Source organism: Bacillus rossius, chromosome 10 (genome assembly GCF_032445375.1).
Source record: "Bacillus rossius redtenbacheri isolate Brsri chromosome 10, Brsri_v3, whole genome shotgun sequence".
Lineage (NCBI taxonomy): Eukaryota > Metazoa > Arthropoda > Insecta > Phasmatodea > Bacillidae > Bacillus > Bacillus rossius.
The window spans coordinates 22,989,652-23,004,701 of NC_086337.1; the positions used below are offsets into that span (position 1 = coordinate 22,989,652).

The window sequence follows — 15,050 nt, forward strand, 5'->3', positions numbered from 1 at the left end:
ATCCAGTCTTCACTCATCTTGCCTATATATAGTGGCATGTATTTTTCGCTGAAAAAAATCTGATTGCTCATTGGATTGCGACAAGATATGCCTGCGCCAGAGATTGTTCCATTTTAATTGGCGGCCGTCTGCAAGATAAGCCTTCGCCCTTTTCGACCGGGCTATTGAGGACGCGTTTTCTTCCTTGGTTATGATTGGTTGTGCTGACAGTAGACATTTATTTGAAATAAACCCAGCCAATCATGAAATTTCTGTGCAAATGATGTTTTAACGAACAGCTGTTTTGATTCCCGAAAAATTTACTGCCTTTCCTATAAACAATCAGACATTTTTAGAATACTCATTGGTCGATAACAAAGTCACATTTTGATGGGTTGCACGTGATTGATTAACCATTTCTTCCCCTTGTTTATAACTGACTCATGTTCGGCAAGCGCGCATCAAGAACAGAAGATGTGTATGTGCTATTTGCTGCCCAGTGTATGCATTCGAGAAAATATCGTGGCTCTTATTTAGTCTCTCTTCTGGTCGTGGCTACGACACCGGCCTTCGATTTGTCCATGGGAATGTCTAAATCACTGTTCGTAATAATAATACACACGTTTGTTTACACACACGCATATGTACGCGCGCTATTGTGCTCAAATTACTAAATAGTAAGTTATATTTGGATGCAGAACCTATTTTTAACATACACTCTATATTCGAAATCAGTGGGTTCTTACAACATATAGTCTGTAACTATATCACAATGATTCAACATAGATTTTTTTTAGTAAAGCTTACCAATCAGTAAAAACTCTGTATCAGCATTTTTAGTCGCTATCACTTCACTCTTTCAAGTCATAAAACATCAAAAACGCAATGAACGCATCTAGCTAAGCCATAAAAAAAACACACGCGATTTTTATAACTTTAACATGTGCCTCTAGCATCAGCCATGATACAATTTTGTAGAGTTATTTGGCAGATACTTCTTTCAATGTTGGGACCACAAGATTTCTGTTTCCCAGATTGCACACGTTGTCTACATCAATATACTTAGTCAATGGGGTCGGTAGAACTTCGTATCTTCCATTGCGCTATTATGTGCCATCAGCTGATAGTGGAGGTGTAGTCCGATCATGGACCAATGACGACAGAGATTGAATTTCGTCGTCTCTGCGTGGTCGCGTCATTGAAATAACGAATTGCTGACAGAAATGTCATCAGTTAAATGATGTTATAAATTACACCTGCATTTGTTTACATATCAGTATTCATAACATGTGTATTTATTGTCATTGTTGTTGGAGAGTAATGAGTTAAAGATTTTTATTATTTTTGGGTAATTTTGAAGTGGAGGACACTTTTCAGAAACAAATTAAAAATTCCTTAATGCCTCTGAATCATTCCTTATGATGACGTTGTGATACTTGAAGTAGTTTACCAGTAGTTTACTGTTTAAACTAATTATGTTAGCTACATTAAATATACTTTGATATCTTGTTAATGGTTCGTAGGGTTAGGTTAGATACATTAAAAATACTTTTTAAAAATTGTGGACTGTTGGTTAAGTGAAGTTAGCTACACAAACAATACTTTTATAAAGTGGGGGCGGTTGCTTAGGTTAGGTTAACTACAATAAAACTACTGTGAAATCGTGTAAACGGTTGAGTTGATTTTGTTAGGTTATCTACAGTTTAAAAAAAATACTGTGAAATCGTGTGAATGGTTTGTTAGGTTGGATTAGCTATATTAAAATACTATGAATTAACATGAAAGCCAATTAATTGGTTACGTTGAGTTAACAATATTTCAAATTGGTAGTTCCCAGCCGTTGAAATAATTTTTAATGTAGCTAAGCTAACCAAACCGACCATTCTCACGATATCACAGATTTGTAATACTTTATAAATTTTACCTAACCACTTGTCAAAATATTGTTAACTACAGAAAAACGACTTGGAAGTAACACAACGACATCTTATATAATGATTGAAAAACATGTTTGGAAGTAAAAAAAAAGATATTATTTTTATTTATTTATTTTTTCCAGAAAAGTGCCTGTCCTTGAGAATTACCATGTTTCGGTCGGGCGCCAATGATGCAATATTACCGTGTTCACACAACGAACCAGATCTCTTTAATCCAGTGATATACGGAGTCCACGAAGTCAAAGAAATCACCGCCTGATTACTTCAATAAAAGAAAATAACATTATTTTTCAGTAATTTAATAAGTATAAGTATTCCGTTGAACATTCGTTCTTAATTTTTTCACACCACCATGAAACAAACGTTTTGTTTCACTTCCTTAGAGATAATATTCTTCATTTTCACAGATAGCACTGGAAAATATGATAGTAAATATTCTCTATGACGTTAAATAAAATTGTTATAGTAAAAAGTTATTACATTATTCACTGTAAAGTAGTAATTTAACGTTGTTCATATTTTACTGCACTGGGCCACGTGCCATCATGCACTTTATGTTATTAAAGTCAGCCATACAAACAGCTATAGGATTGTATAAACGCTCACCTATAACTGCATACGCCACGATACTGTAGGTAGATTTCGAAGAAAGACTACCTATTGTAGCCGTTACCATGGTGTGACTTTTGGAAATTTTTTTATACAGTTTTTCGTTTCGTGGTCCATAAACTCAGAAAAAATCGTCAACTCAAAAGTTTGTATATATTTAAATGCATCACATTTTTATGGACACGATAACAGTTGTTAACCTTATAAATATTATCTAAAACTTATGCCTGAAATATTTTTTGATACAACTAACCATTGCAGCAAAGGTTGGAATAAACAGGGGTTAAAGGACAACATACTCATAACTCCCTTAATGAGCACACTATAAATCAGTTAAAATTGTTTGTAAATCTTATCTTTTTTCTCTAAAATTTTAGGATGAAACAATTGTTTATTAGTCAAACCATTCCTGCAGGGGTATAAATAAAAAAACATAATCACCGTACCACGTACGCTATTAAATCAGTTTTTATTTATTATGAAACCTTAAACTTTCGTCCGAAATAATTTTTTGTACGGCCAACCTTTATTACTTCAAAGGTTGGAAAATAACAGGGGTTGAAGGACGATAAATTTGATAACTACCCTAGGAAAACCACTATAAAATCCGTTCAAATTTTTTCTAAACTTTATAAATATCATCTAAAACTTTTGTCAGAAACAATTTTTGATACAATCAACAATTTCTGCTAAGTGCGAAGTAAGCAGGGGTTAAAGGTCAAACATATCCATAACTCCCGTATTAGATTATAAAATCTGTTACAATAAATTATGAATGCTCTAAAATTTATTTAAAACTTTGGTCTGAAACAATTTTTGATAAGATTAACCATTACTGCAAAGGGTTGAAATAAAAAGAATAAATAAAAATTCCGTACCATGTACAGAAAGACAAAAAAGGTCATTAAATTTTTTTAAACATATATACTATAAAATCCGTTATTTGTTGTATAAATTGTAAACCTTATGTAAAACTTTGGCTGAAACAATGTGTGATGAAACGAATAACCACAGTAAAAAAGGGATTTATTAAAAGAAATTAAAAACTTCCTTCCTATAAAATTCTTTAGAATTATTTTAAACCATATTAATGTTATCTTAACATTGGTCGAAAGTAAATTTTTATACGACCACTGATTAGTGAAAATTATGAAACATAGTGTTTGAAGGTGACAAAAATTTATAACTACTTTAGTAGACATAATATGAAATTAGTTGTAAACTATTCCATGCTGAATGCATCGAGTTAAAAGTATTAGAAACATTTTTTCTGCATAGAACATGAGAGCATGTTTTATGATCATTTTAGAATATTGGAGAACATATAGGATGCATGTACATTAAGTACTTAAAATAGTCCAGAAGTTTATAGTAGTTTCCAGAACATTTCCAGAAGTAAAAGGTACTTCAAATTTTACGTACGCCTTTTAGCTGTGCTGAAAGGTATATTTTTATTTACGGTTCTAATGGCACACGAACAGTAAATTGTTGGTTCCACACATTTTTACTGTGCATATTGCTTGTGCACTTCACCCCAAAATCCATTCTACGGGTAAGTCATTCTTTACTTAATTCGGCGATAATCACACGCTCTTGAAGTCACTGTAAATGAAATTCAAGTGGAAGATAAGGAATTAATAAGATAATGAGTGTTGCAATTCGAAAATTGTTTTATATTTACGCGCGCAAAGAACACAACAAAAATGAACGAAGACAAATTGATTAAATCTGTCCTATGCACAAACCTTAAATTAGAAACAGGGGTGGTCAGGCATGGATGAACCCACACCAACGTGTAGTAACATAAACCCATTTAAAATTTCGTAAACATTAGGGAACATACCAAACGTATTGGTGTACCAACTGAAAACTCTGTGATAGTGAAACCACCCTGGAATATATTTGGTAAACTAAAATATTTGTAGTAAAAAGTAATCACAAGTTTTAAAATACCTAAGAAAACTTACAATAGAATGACTATAATACATATTCTCCTTCTATTTTCCCAAGAGACTTACTAGCACATCGGTAGAGCGAGCCCCTGGAAACCTTAAAGGACGTGGTTCAAATATCGTCACTAGAAACTTTTTTTACACTCTTTAATAACATATTATAATATAATAACATTGTTTAATCAGCTAAATAAGGTCAAGGTTTGTTTGTAGGAAGTATTTACAGACTTATTTCATTTCAGTAGTTTAAGCAAAAACAAATATACAAACATATACTTAGTGTTGTAATGTGATTTTAAAATGTTTCAGGTTAATATTTAGTAATGCCATAAAAGTATAACTTCTAACGTGTGCTGAACCTTTTAGTATTAACGGTTTAGTGAATTTTAACACGATGGGAAATATTTTAATAAAATTCTTTGCCGGAAATCAGGTCCAAAGACGGGATTTTGTCGAAGCCGCTTCTAATAGTTTAAAATTTCCTGTTGTATCGTGCTGCTACGCTTGATGGTGGCAAGCAAAGTTTACGATTCAGGCAGCGGACTCTAGCGGCTGGCGTGATTCGCATCCAGAAATCTTGGTATTTGGAAAGTGACTGTTTTATTAATCAGTTTATTTATCACGCTCGGCATTTTTTTAAAAATAATTCTACCTTAAATTTCGTGTCAGAGTTTCGTATTATAAGTTTATTTGCAACATGAACAACATGAGAGTATGTGAGTTTGCTCGTTATCGAGGTTGGATATTTACACATCACTGGCGAGTACTGAAATACCCGCTCACAATTTTTTTTATGACATAGGGTAGTTTGCAGCACTATTTTGCTTCTATAATTTTTGCACACACACACACATACCTACACACACACATACAAAATTTGAATTATTAATACAACTTCGGGCTTATGTTTGTAATTTTTTTCTTCTTTTTAATGCTCTGTTTGTTAACTGTTGTGAAAACTGAAAAGGCATAGATTTCAATTTCGCTAATACGGCACCTGGAATTTTGTGTGGCCGTTGAAAAAAAAAAAAAGATGGGGGGGGGGGGGGTTGCCGCGGCAGCATTAATCGATCAGAACTTTCGCTCTCGGTCATTTCCGTTCAGTGTAACTCACGATCCAGACGTGACAACACGGTGATACGGTTGTTTGTGTAAAGATTTTGTAGATATATTTCAACTTAGGTTAATAGCAGGTGTACTTATTTGACCCAGATTTTTTTTTGTAAAAACTCAATGAAAGTGTGTGAAAAAAAAAATCAATGTGTCAGCCCCAGGCCGCGCGAGAACCACTCTAAAATGTAGATACCGCACGCACGTGGTTGCATAGAGGAGGCTCTCGCGCTACGATGTCCTGCGCAGAGAGAGAGAGAGAGAGAGAGAGACAGACAGACAGACAGACACAGACAGAGAGACAGATAGAGACAGACACAGACACAGACGCAGACAGGGACAGACAGATAGAGACAGAGAGAGACACACTGAGACACACTGAGACACAGAGAGACAGACACAGACAGAGACAGACAGAGAGACAGATAGAGACAGACACAGACACAGACGCAGACAGGGACAGACAGATAGAGACAGAGAGAGACACACTGAGACACAGAGAGACAGACACAGACAGAGACAGACAGAGAGACAGATAGAGACAGACACAGACAGACACAGACACAGACGCAGACAGGGACAGACAGATAGAGACAGAGAGAGACACACTGAGACACACTGAGACACAGAGAGACAGACACAGACAGAGACAGACAGAGAGACAGATAGAGACAGACACAGACACAGACGCAGACAGGGACAGACAGATAGAGACAGAGAGAGACACACTGAGACACAGAGAGACAGGGACAGACAGAGACAGGGACAGACAGAGAGACAGATAGAGACAGACACAGACACAGGCAGGGACAGACAGATAGAGACAGAGAGAGACACACTGAGACACAGAGAGACAGACACAGACAGAGACAGGGACAGACAGAGAGACAGATAGAGACAGACACAGACACAGACAGGGACAGACAGATAGAGACAGAGAGAGACACACTGAGACACAGAGAGACAGACACAGACAGAGACAGGGACAGACAGAGAGACAGATAGAGACAGACACAGACACAGACAGGGACAGACAGATAGAGACAGAGAGAGACACACTGAGACACAGAGAGACAGACACAGACAGAGACAGGGACAGACAGAGAGACAGATAGAGACAGACACAGACACAGACGCAGACAGGGACAGACAGATAGAGACAGAGAGAGACACACTGAGACACAGAGAGACAGACACAGACAGAGACAGGGACAGACAGAGAGACAGATAGAGACAGACACAGACACAGACAGGGACAGACAGATAGAGACAGAGAGAGACACACTGAGACACAGAGAGACAGACACAGACAGAGACAGGGACAGACAGAGAGACAGATAGAGACAGACACAGACACAGACGCAGACAGGGACAGACAGATAGAGACAGAGAGACACACTGTGACACAGAGAGACAGACACAGACAGAGACAGGGACAGACAGAGAGACAGATAGAGACAGACACAGACACAGACAGGGACAGACAGATAGAGACAGAGAGAGACAGGGACAGACAGAGACATGGACAGACAGAGAGACAGATAGAGACAGACACAGGCAGACACAGACAGATAGAGACAGACAGATACTGAAATCACAGATTCACTCTTTGCAAATTGCAGAATACAAAACATGTTACGCTAAAGTCACCATTTTTCGTAGGTGGCGCTGCAAGCGAGAAAACAACAAAGCAGTACCCGCGCATGCACTTAACCTAAAACTGTTTTGAGTTACTCTTTAATTGTAACCTTGAAACAAAACTACGACGCTTTATAACTGAGAAATGCTTTCATGGACAGTCTTTACATGCGGGTTTTATCTGGGGCCACCTTAGCTGGTACAAGTTTATATTCAAGATGACCGCCTGACTGAGGTTGCAGAGCAGTTCACAAACCACTTACAAATCTTTAAACGTGTCTGACAAGGAATATTATATAACAGCCATTGCACTTGTTTATACAAGTTTGTGTCAAGGTTCCGTGTTTGACGTTTTTTTTTTTGACATTGGTAGAGGCTAGCTTACGTTTTCAGGCATGGAAAACTGTAAACACGGTATTGTAAATGGTGTAGGAAAGTGCCGGAAGCTTAACATTGTAGGGTTTCAGCATTTTTAATACTTTTTTTAAGTAAATTATTCAATGAGAACGTTAAAACAAGTCATACATAATGTTCTTGTATACATGAAACCAAATGTATAGTTTGTATGAAAAACATAATTACACGAACATATGTGCAAACATTCATTAAATATAGACTACTAAAAATACAATTTCTGACGCTTCTGTTTATGAGGCATGTCGGGCCATAGTGGGGAAGAAATGCATTATTGTAGCACACTAAGGAATACAATAATCCTTCCAAAATAATATCTCCGTGACATAATTTGGTTATTCTGGCTTCGCTTGTTTTCCTGGAAGGGAGTGTCAGGACTCCACATACCCCTCCCAGGGCTACGTCCCTGATTTGGGTTAAATATGTGTGATCACACTAAAACGGGAAACAAATTGTTACATGTAATAAACATCAAACATACAAAACTCTTGTACCAGTTTTGTAATTACAAGCTTGGTTCTGCAATGAATAAAACATTATACTATACCTGACATTTCATTCATTGTATATATTGCTGTGTTTAAGTGTGTTTCGAAATTGTCACATCTTTCTTACAATGTGAGGATATTTGCGCGGGAATAGCCTTGAGTGGTATGTTATAAAATTAAGCAACCCCCATGCCTGCTGCACTTCTCTGTGAGAGTGCAATACTCTCGTTGTACCCACGGGACCTCACCCACCGACGGCGTGCAGAGCTTCAGAAGATAAGTACGCGATTTAAAAATTGCTTTACAAATCACACGTGTATCTGATTTTCGTTAAAGAATGCATTTAAGACTGGCTACAATGTGCGTTTTCAGAATTATTTTCAGGCGTGAAAAACATCCTGAACAGAGACTTGAAATCACTCAAGGGACTTGCATCACACATATATAATCAAATATCTTTGTTGCTCTGTGCACGACGAGAAGACAGCGCGCTCTGGAAGCACCAGCGAGCGTCGCACTTATCATCCTGACTAGGCGGGCCCTACCCAGGCACACACACGGTGTGCAGAGCTTCAGGAAAAACAACGCGATTTCAAAACTACTCAAGATATCCCAGTGGGGCATGTTTACGAAAAGAATTTAAGAGTTCGCTGAGGCCCGAAAAGTACTTTTAATTTTATATCATGTTTTTAAACTGTATTTCTAGAAGAGTTAAAATGGCTAAAACGCATGTTTTAAGAGTAATTTTTAGGCGTAAAATAACCAGTACAGATTATTAAAAGCACTTAAGGGGCTTACATTACACCTTTATCTTCATTTATCGGCCATATAATGTTGCGGTCACCGCTCAAATTTCACAGTTATCCTGTGACGACGAGAAGACTACGCGTCAATTTAGAGCCTTGCGCTTAGAGGTGATACCGCGCTAGAATCACCAGCGAGCGTCGCGCTTATCATCCCGCCTCACTAACACACATACACCCCTGACGAGGCGGGCCCCTTAATGTACGTTCTATGAATGAACATAAACATATCGGGTGTCTCTTATAGATAGTTAAGTTGGTCGCCTTATCAAAAGTACGTTCAAGCCTTAGGTTTGAATTTGTATCAAGCGAATTCAGGAATTTTTAAACTTTTTGTTTTGTCCATTTACTAGCTGTTTTAACTTACCATAGAAGGTTTGATCTTCTTAAACAATTATGTATAAAAGTAGGTGTACATACATTACACGGTAATTTAAAGCACACGTGTTATTTGTCCGTAACAAAAAAAAAATTGTGCCATAGTTCACAGAAATCACCTTGAGAAAAATTTTTTATCATGTGCATTTTTCCTAAGCAGCATGAATAAAAATGAACATAATTATCCTTTCATTTCAGCAGCATTCTTTTTTCCCTGCGTAGTTACATTAGGAACATGATAGCTTGGTGAGATGTAAAATAACCTTGAGCACGTATTTAATAGACCATTTTAGTTTGTAATGATGGTTTGGGCTGTAGGGATGAGGGAGGGGGGGAGTCGCCGCACAGCTGTTCGCCGCGTCGGTTGCCAGGCGCGCCCTAGATCCCGAGGTCCCGGCGCGCCGGCACCACGTGGTTCGCCCGGCCGCTGCAGGGCGGCGCGCCGGTCCCTTCCCCCCTCCTCTCCCCTCCTCTCCCCTGCCACACCCCCTCCTGCCACCCCTGCCGGCCCCGCCGCAGGATGCAATCAAAGGACCCGTGCGAGAGGCTCTGCGCGCAGGTAGTGCGGCACGGCGAACAGAGTCGCGCGGTCGTGCGGGTGTGTGTGTGTGTGTGTGTTGTGTCGCGCGTGTCGCGACATGTGACTGTCGCGCTGCAGCCGCTCGACGCCATGGATATCTGGATGGGAGAGGTGGTGAGTGCCTCAGCATCCGACTTGCTCCACCATCAAAAAAAAAAAAAATCCCCTGGCAAATACTGCACAGTTCTACTGCATGATAGAAAATGGTGTGTTCAAATCGTACTCGATGGTTTTTGTGCACGGGAACGATTTCGAATACGGGCTTTGTAACGCCATGATTTTCCTGTTATTACGTTTTGTTATTACGTGTACATCCAACGTGCCCTCTTCTCCAACACTGAAAGACTTACCGGACATTTATCTTGAGGAATCGCGTCGCAGTTTCTCGCATCCCGGTCGGTACTGGCTTCAGGGCCCGCAATCCAACTACTTACACTTACTAACTATCCATCGGTTAGAACTATCATTCCTTACGACCCACTGTGACTGACTACTTCTGATGCATGCCGAGCTCGCGGTAGTAGGGTAGCTAATGATGTGTTCCGTACCGGTTCGTGTTTGCCGCCATCTTGCCGTGGACTTAAGCATAACGAACACATCGCTCGGAACCGTGTTGACACTTGCCGTATGCAATTAGACGCGGTTATTTTGCTGTTGAAACAGTTACGTAACCATTTCAGCTGTTATTTATATCTTACCTATTATTGGTGTAATTTTTATTTTTAATGCTAAACAATTGTTTACTCCGTGTTAAAGGAATATGCGTCCGGAAACATACTCATCTAGAAAGCGGCGCTGCTAATAATGAATGGCTTGTTGCGTACAGAGAACCTTGGTGAATGTTTGTCAACTGTACGGCGTGCTTGGCGCGGTGTTGCCAGACGTTGATAAGAGTCGTGGCAACGTCACATTGCGCACCTTGTGGACTATCTCCCCTCCGCGACGTGGTGAGAATTTCTCCGTACATTAGCGTCTATCCTGAACCGAGTCCTCGATAGTTCACGTTTGCCCGTTTCGACAGAAAGGGGATCCTGAAGTTGTGAAAATACTTTCGTGGCATTTGTCGATTACGATAAATGAACGCGGTATCACTATTTAACTAATTAGCGGCATATTAATGGTATTTTACTACAGAAGATTGTTAATCTCGCTGGGGAGCCAAGGGTTGTCTCTTATCACTCGAAAAAGATATAAGAAGTATTTGTTTATGTGCGTTTTTGTGTTCTTTGTATTGCTGTATTTATGCATAAAATATGTCAAATATATTTGTGCTAATTTGTATCAACAAAAATATTTTATTACTGTAATAAACTTAACTACCATGCATAATCACGATTTGCTTTGAAATACAACGTTGCTTTAAGATAGATTGAATATTGGAAAGTGTTTTTTTTAGGTTGATTTTCTTGGTTTTCTGTCGAGATGATATAAAGTATTTTTTTTTAATTGTCTGTAGAAAACTGGTAGGTTCTAAAAAAAAATATTTTTTTGGTGTGATGCAATTTTTGAATTTTGGGCAGTTAGATAACCGCAGGGAAAAGTTACGCGATCCGATGGACAGAAACGAAAATGGTGTAATAATTTCAAGGTCTATACTGTTCAGAAGTTAGGAAACAGGAATGTATTTAGTTTTAAACACACAAGTTACTTTTACTTTACATTAATAATAATAATATCCACGCGTACGTGTATTATTTTCATGTTTCCGAGGAAAGCAAGTTCTGTTAATGTGTGATTTGTGTTGAAAGGCGTAAGTTCCTTTTTAAATACCTATGCGTACTATGTTCAAAAATATTTGACGTAGCAAAATTAATATTCGATTGTAACGTTCCCTATTGAATAGTCAGCTGTCTTCGCTACTGTAGTTTGATTCAGACAGTTACCTACTAAATAATATACTAATTTTTTAAACTTAAATTTGTCATTTTGTATATTTCTTTAAATAGTTTACCCTTTACTGCAAGTTGCCATGAGTGCAAAACCAATGACTTAACAAATGGAAGTAACATACCAAACAGTCTATACTTTGCGGTGTAAGTTTATCGATCGTGAAGTTACGACAGTAAATATCACTATGCTTATGACCTCTAGATAAATGTTTAAAACAGTTATTTTCTGCAAAAAGATAATTATTTAATCTATCATCGCAACAAAAGCATTAGACAACAGTAATATAATGTGGTGAAACAATGATATTGCTATCAAATTTGCACGATTTCATACGTGTGTTGACAAGTAATGTATTTCTGTAGCCAGTTATGTTTAAAGTTACTTTAATTTAGGTTTGAAGAAAATAGTAATATTAATAGGAAAATTGTAGGCAACAGCTGAATAGTAGATAATTGTGCTGATTTCCATTGTGATTAATTTGTGGTATGTTAATATTATTACTTTACTCGTTCTGATTAATACAGCACAGGCTGTAACACCTAACGTGTTTGTTCTTTTGCTACGAACTGTTTCGGTTAAATTACTTTTAATGCATATCAGAAATTAATCATATTGTTTACAATATAACAGGGCCCTCATTTGAATGGTATATGTTTACTCAAATTACTAAACTTATTATTTGGTTAATACATTTATACTCAGATATTTTTGAAGCACATCATTTCTACAGATATCCGATATTCATTTTGCTCAGTTACCATGGTAATATTTGAATCGCAATACTTCAAAGTTTCTTCGAATAGAAAATGTTATGTATGTACAAATATATACTGGAGATATTAAATTTTTACGCTATTTAAATTTAACTATAGACTAGACGCGAACCTAGAGGTCTTAATAGTTGAATAGATCCACTTGAAAGCAGGATAGATACAACTGAAAGACGCTATCTGCGTTTCAACGTTTTTTATGGCGTAAAAATTTTGTATCACGTAATATTAACAATTTGGTTTCGTTACAGTATAATTTATAAGCTACTAGAGTGTATGAAGTCAAATTGACTGGCTACTACAAATAGTTTCCCAAATTTATTACTGAACTAATTATTCGGAATGCTTTGCCTGCAATAATACTGCAAATAGACACTGTGGAAATCTGTAGAAGTGTGATCGTGTAGGCATCTTTACAATATTTAACATTAACGAATTGTTATGGCATTATCGTGTTGAAACCAGTATGGCGGCTTTCTGTTCCTAGCCGTTAGGTTTCCGCTCGTGAAGGACTGCTTCATCCAAAGTAGGATTTTTCTAATTCGACCTTAGTTCATCACATCCCCTCAAATGAGTTAACAGATATTTAAGAATTATTATTTTTTCAATAAAAAAAATAGCTTGCGTGTAGTTACAAAACAAAAAGACATCGGAATAGTAGGATAAGCAAGGGGTAGGGTCGGAGTCGGGGCTCACCGATTTGGCTTAAACTGTGTGAATAGAGCACGGTAGGTGTCCCTTTCAACGTCCTGAAATATATCTCGCCTACAGGACCCTAGGAAACGAGGAAAAGCTCTTTAAAGATTTTAAAGTAGAACTTCAGGCATGTTGTTCAGCGACTAGGCGCATTATTCAAGCGCGTTGTTTGGAAATCCGCCGGCACGGATTCAATAAACAACTACAATTTTTTTTTCTTTTCATTTTTTATTCCTACTTTTTTTGAACTATTAATTACATAATTTAAAATATATTTGAACAGTTTAATTACATAATTGGGTGAATTTTTGATTAAAAGAAATATTTAGAAAAATTCTGGCAATTAATTGTTTACAATGCTTTTATTCATTATCTGAAGAAACATTTTATTTTTTCGTGGTGATAATCATCAAAGAAACATTTAGATCATAAATATTGTTCACACCATGCACATTTTTTAAAACGTTTTTTAAACAACATTTTCTGAAATATGATTCAGTGGAAAGCATACTTCAGACATGTTTTTAAATTAACATCTTTCCTCTGTCAATTTGGATGGGAACCAAGCATACTGAATCATTGGGGTGAAAACAGGAGCACTGAATTGATGATAACAACAAAATATTGCTAAACTTGCTATTGAAGGACAACAGTTAAAATCACAAAACGCGCTCTGCAGTAAACACAATTCAAAAATTTATAATTCAAAACAATTCCTGGTTAATTATATTAATGAACTAAATTACAGTAAACTTTACTGAATTTAGTACATTAATTTTGAATTTATTCATTTAAACTGTTTAGATATATTTACATTGTGTATCTTATAGTTTAATATTGCGAGAAAAATAGAAAGAAAAAAAAGCTGTAGCAGTGGGATTCGAATCGGAGCCGCGGATTGCCAGATTCTGCGCTTGGCCACTGTGCCGCGTCGCCGACGTAAATGTTCGTGAACCATTTCCACGAAGTTCTACTTTAAAATCTTTAAAGAGCTGTTTCTCGCTTCCTAGGGCCCTTCCAGGCGAGATATTTCAGGACGTTGAAAGGAGCACCTTCCTGCTTCTATTCACACAATATGAGCCCTGACGAGGAGCCTCCCCTTGTAAGTACACGTGATCTCATTGCACGGCCTGGGAAATGGCGCACGGCATTGCGTAACGCTGACGGCATAAGCGAAGCGAACGACAAGTGCGGGAACACAAAATGCTAATAGCTGGTTACGTCTGCGTGTTTCGGTAGTTCCTTTGAATATATATACTGTATAGAAGTCGCGAGTGGATAGGATTTACTCTGCGTTTTTCAGAAGCTTATGATGAGCAGCTTGGGAACTTCACCGCTGCAGTGCGCTGCCGTAACGCCCTGTATCGTCTTAGTTGTTATTTACACGTTAGAGCGCAGCGCTGTCACCCGCTGTCATTCCCCGCACCCCCCATCAATCATTCACTGCAGCTCAAGGTCGTTCTACGGGAGGGGGAAGGGGTGTTTGAAGAGTTCGACACTTGTTCGCTAGGGACCACCACAAGTCGATGCCCTAGAGATGGTGGCGATTGCGGCGGTGAATTAACCAACTACCTCAAAACCGTATTAGAAATTTTAACCTGGGCTGGCGACTTCTATACAGTATATATATTCAAAGGTAGTTCCGAGCACACTCCTTGCCTAAACGACGTGGAGTATGACGTCGCAGAATAACTCGTGAGGGACGAGGGAGCGCGTGGTCCGCGATAACTGTCTGGACGTAAGGAATGTTAGACAATATGGCGTCTCGTAATACGCACGTCATTCACTGATCATGAGCATCAGCAT

The 15,050-nt window shown here is 37.9% G+C and overlaps 1 protein-coding gene across 3 annotated transcripts in view; it reads left to right on the plus strand.

Annotated features, from left to right (window-relative positions):
* The window catches only part of LOC134535845 (steroid hormone receptor ERR1), a 380,509-nt gene that overhangs the window by 93,643 nt on the left and 271,816 nt on the right, over positions 1 to 15,050 (plus strand). Inside the window, exon 1 of one of the 3 annotated variants that reach the window (XM_063375178.1) lies at positions 9,692 to 10,002. The exons of 1 other annotated variant lie outside the window; for it this stretch is intronic. In XM_063375178.1, coding sequence (XP_063231248.1) covers positions 9,829 to 10,002 — 174 coding nt within the window. In that variant the 5' untranslated portion in view covers positions 9,692 to 9,828. Of the gene's footprint in view, positions 1 to 9,691; positions 10,003 to 15,050 lie in introns of those variants that run through there. One more of the 3 variants, XM_063375175.1, reaches the window with a different exon arrangement.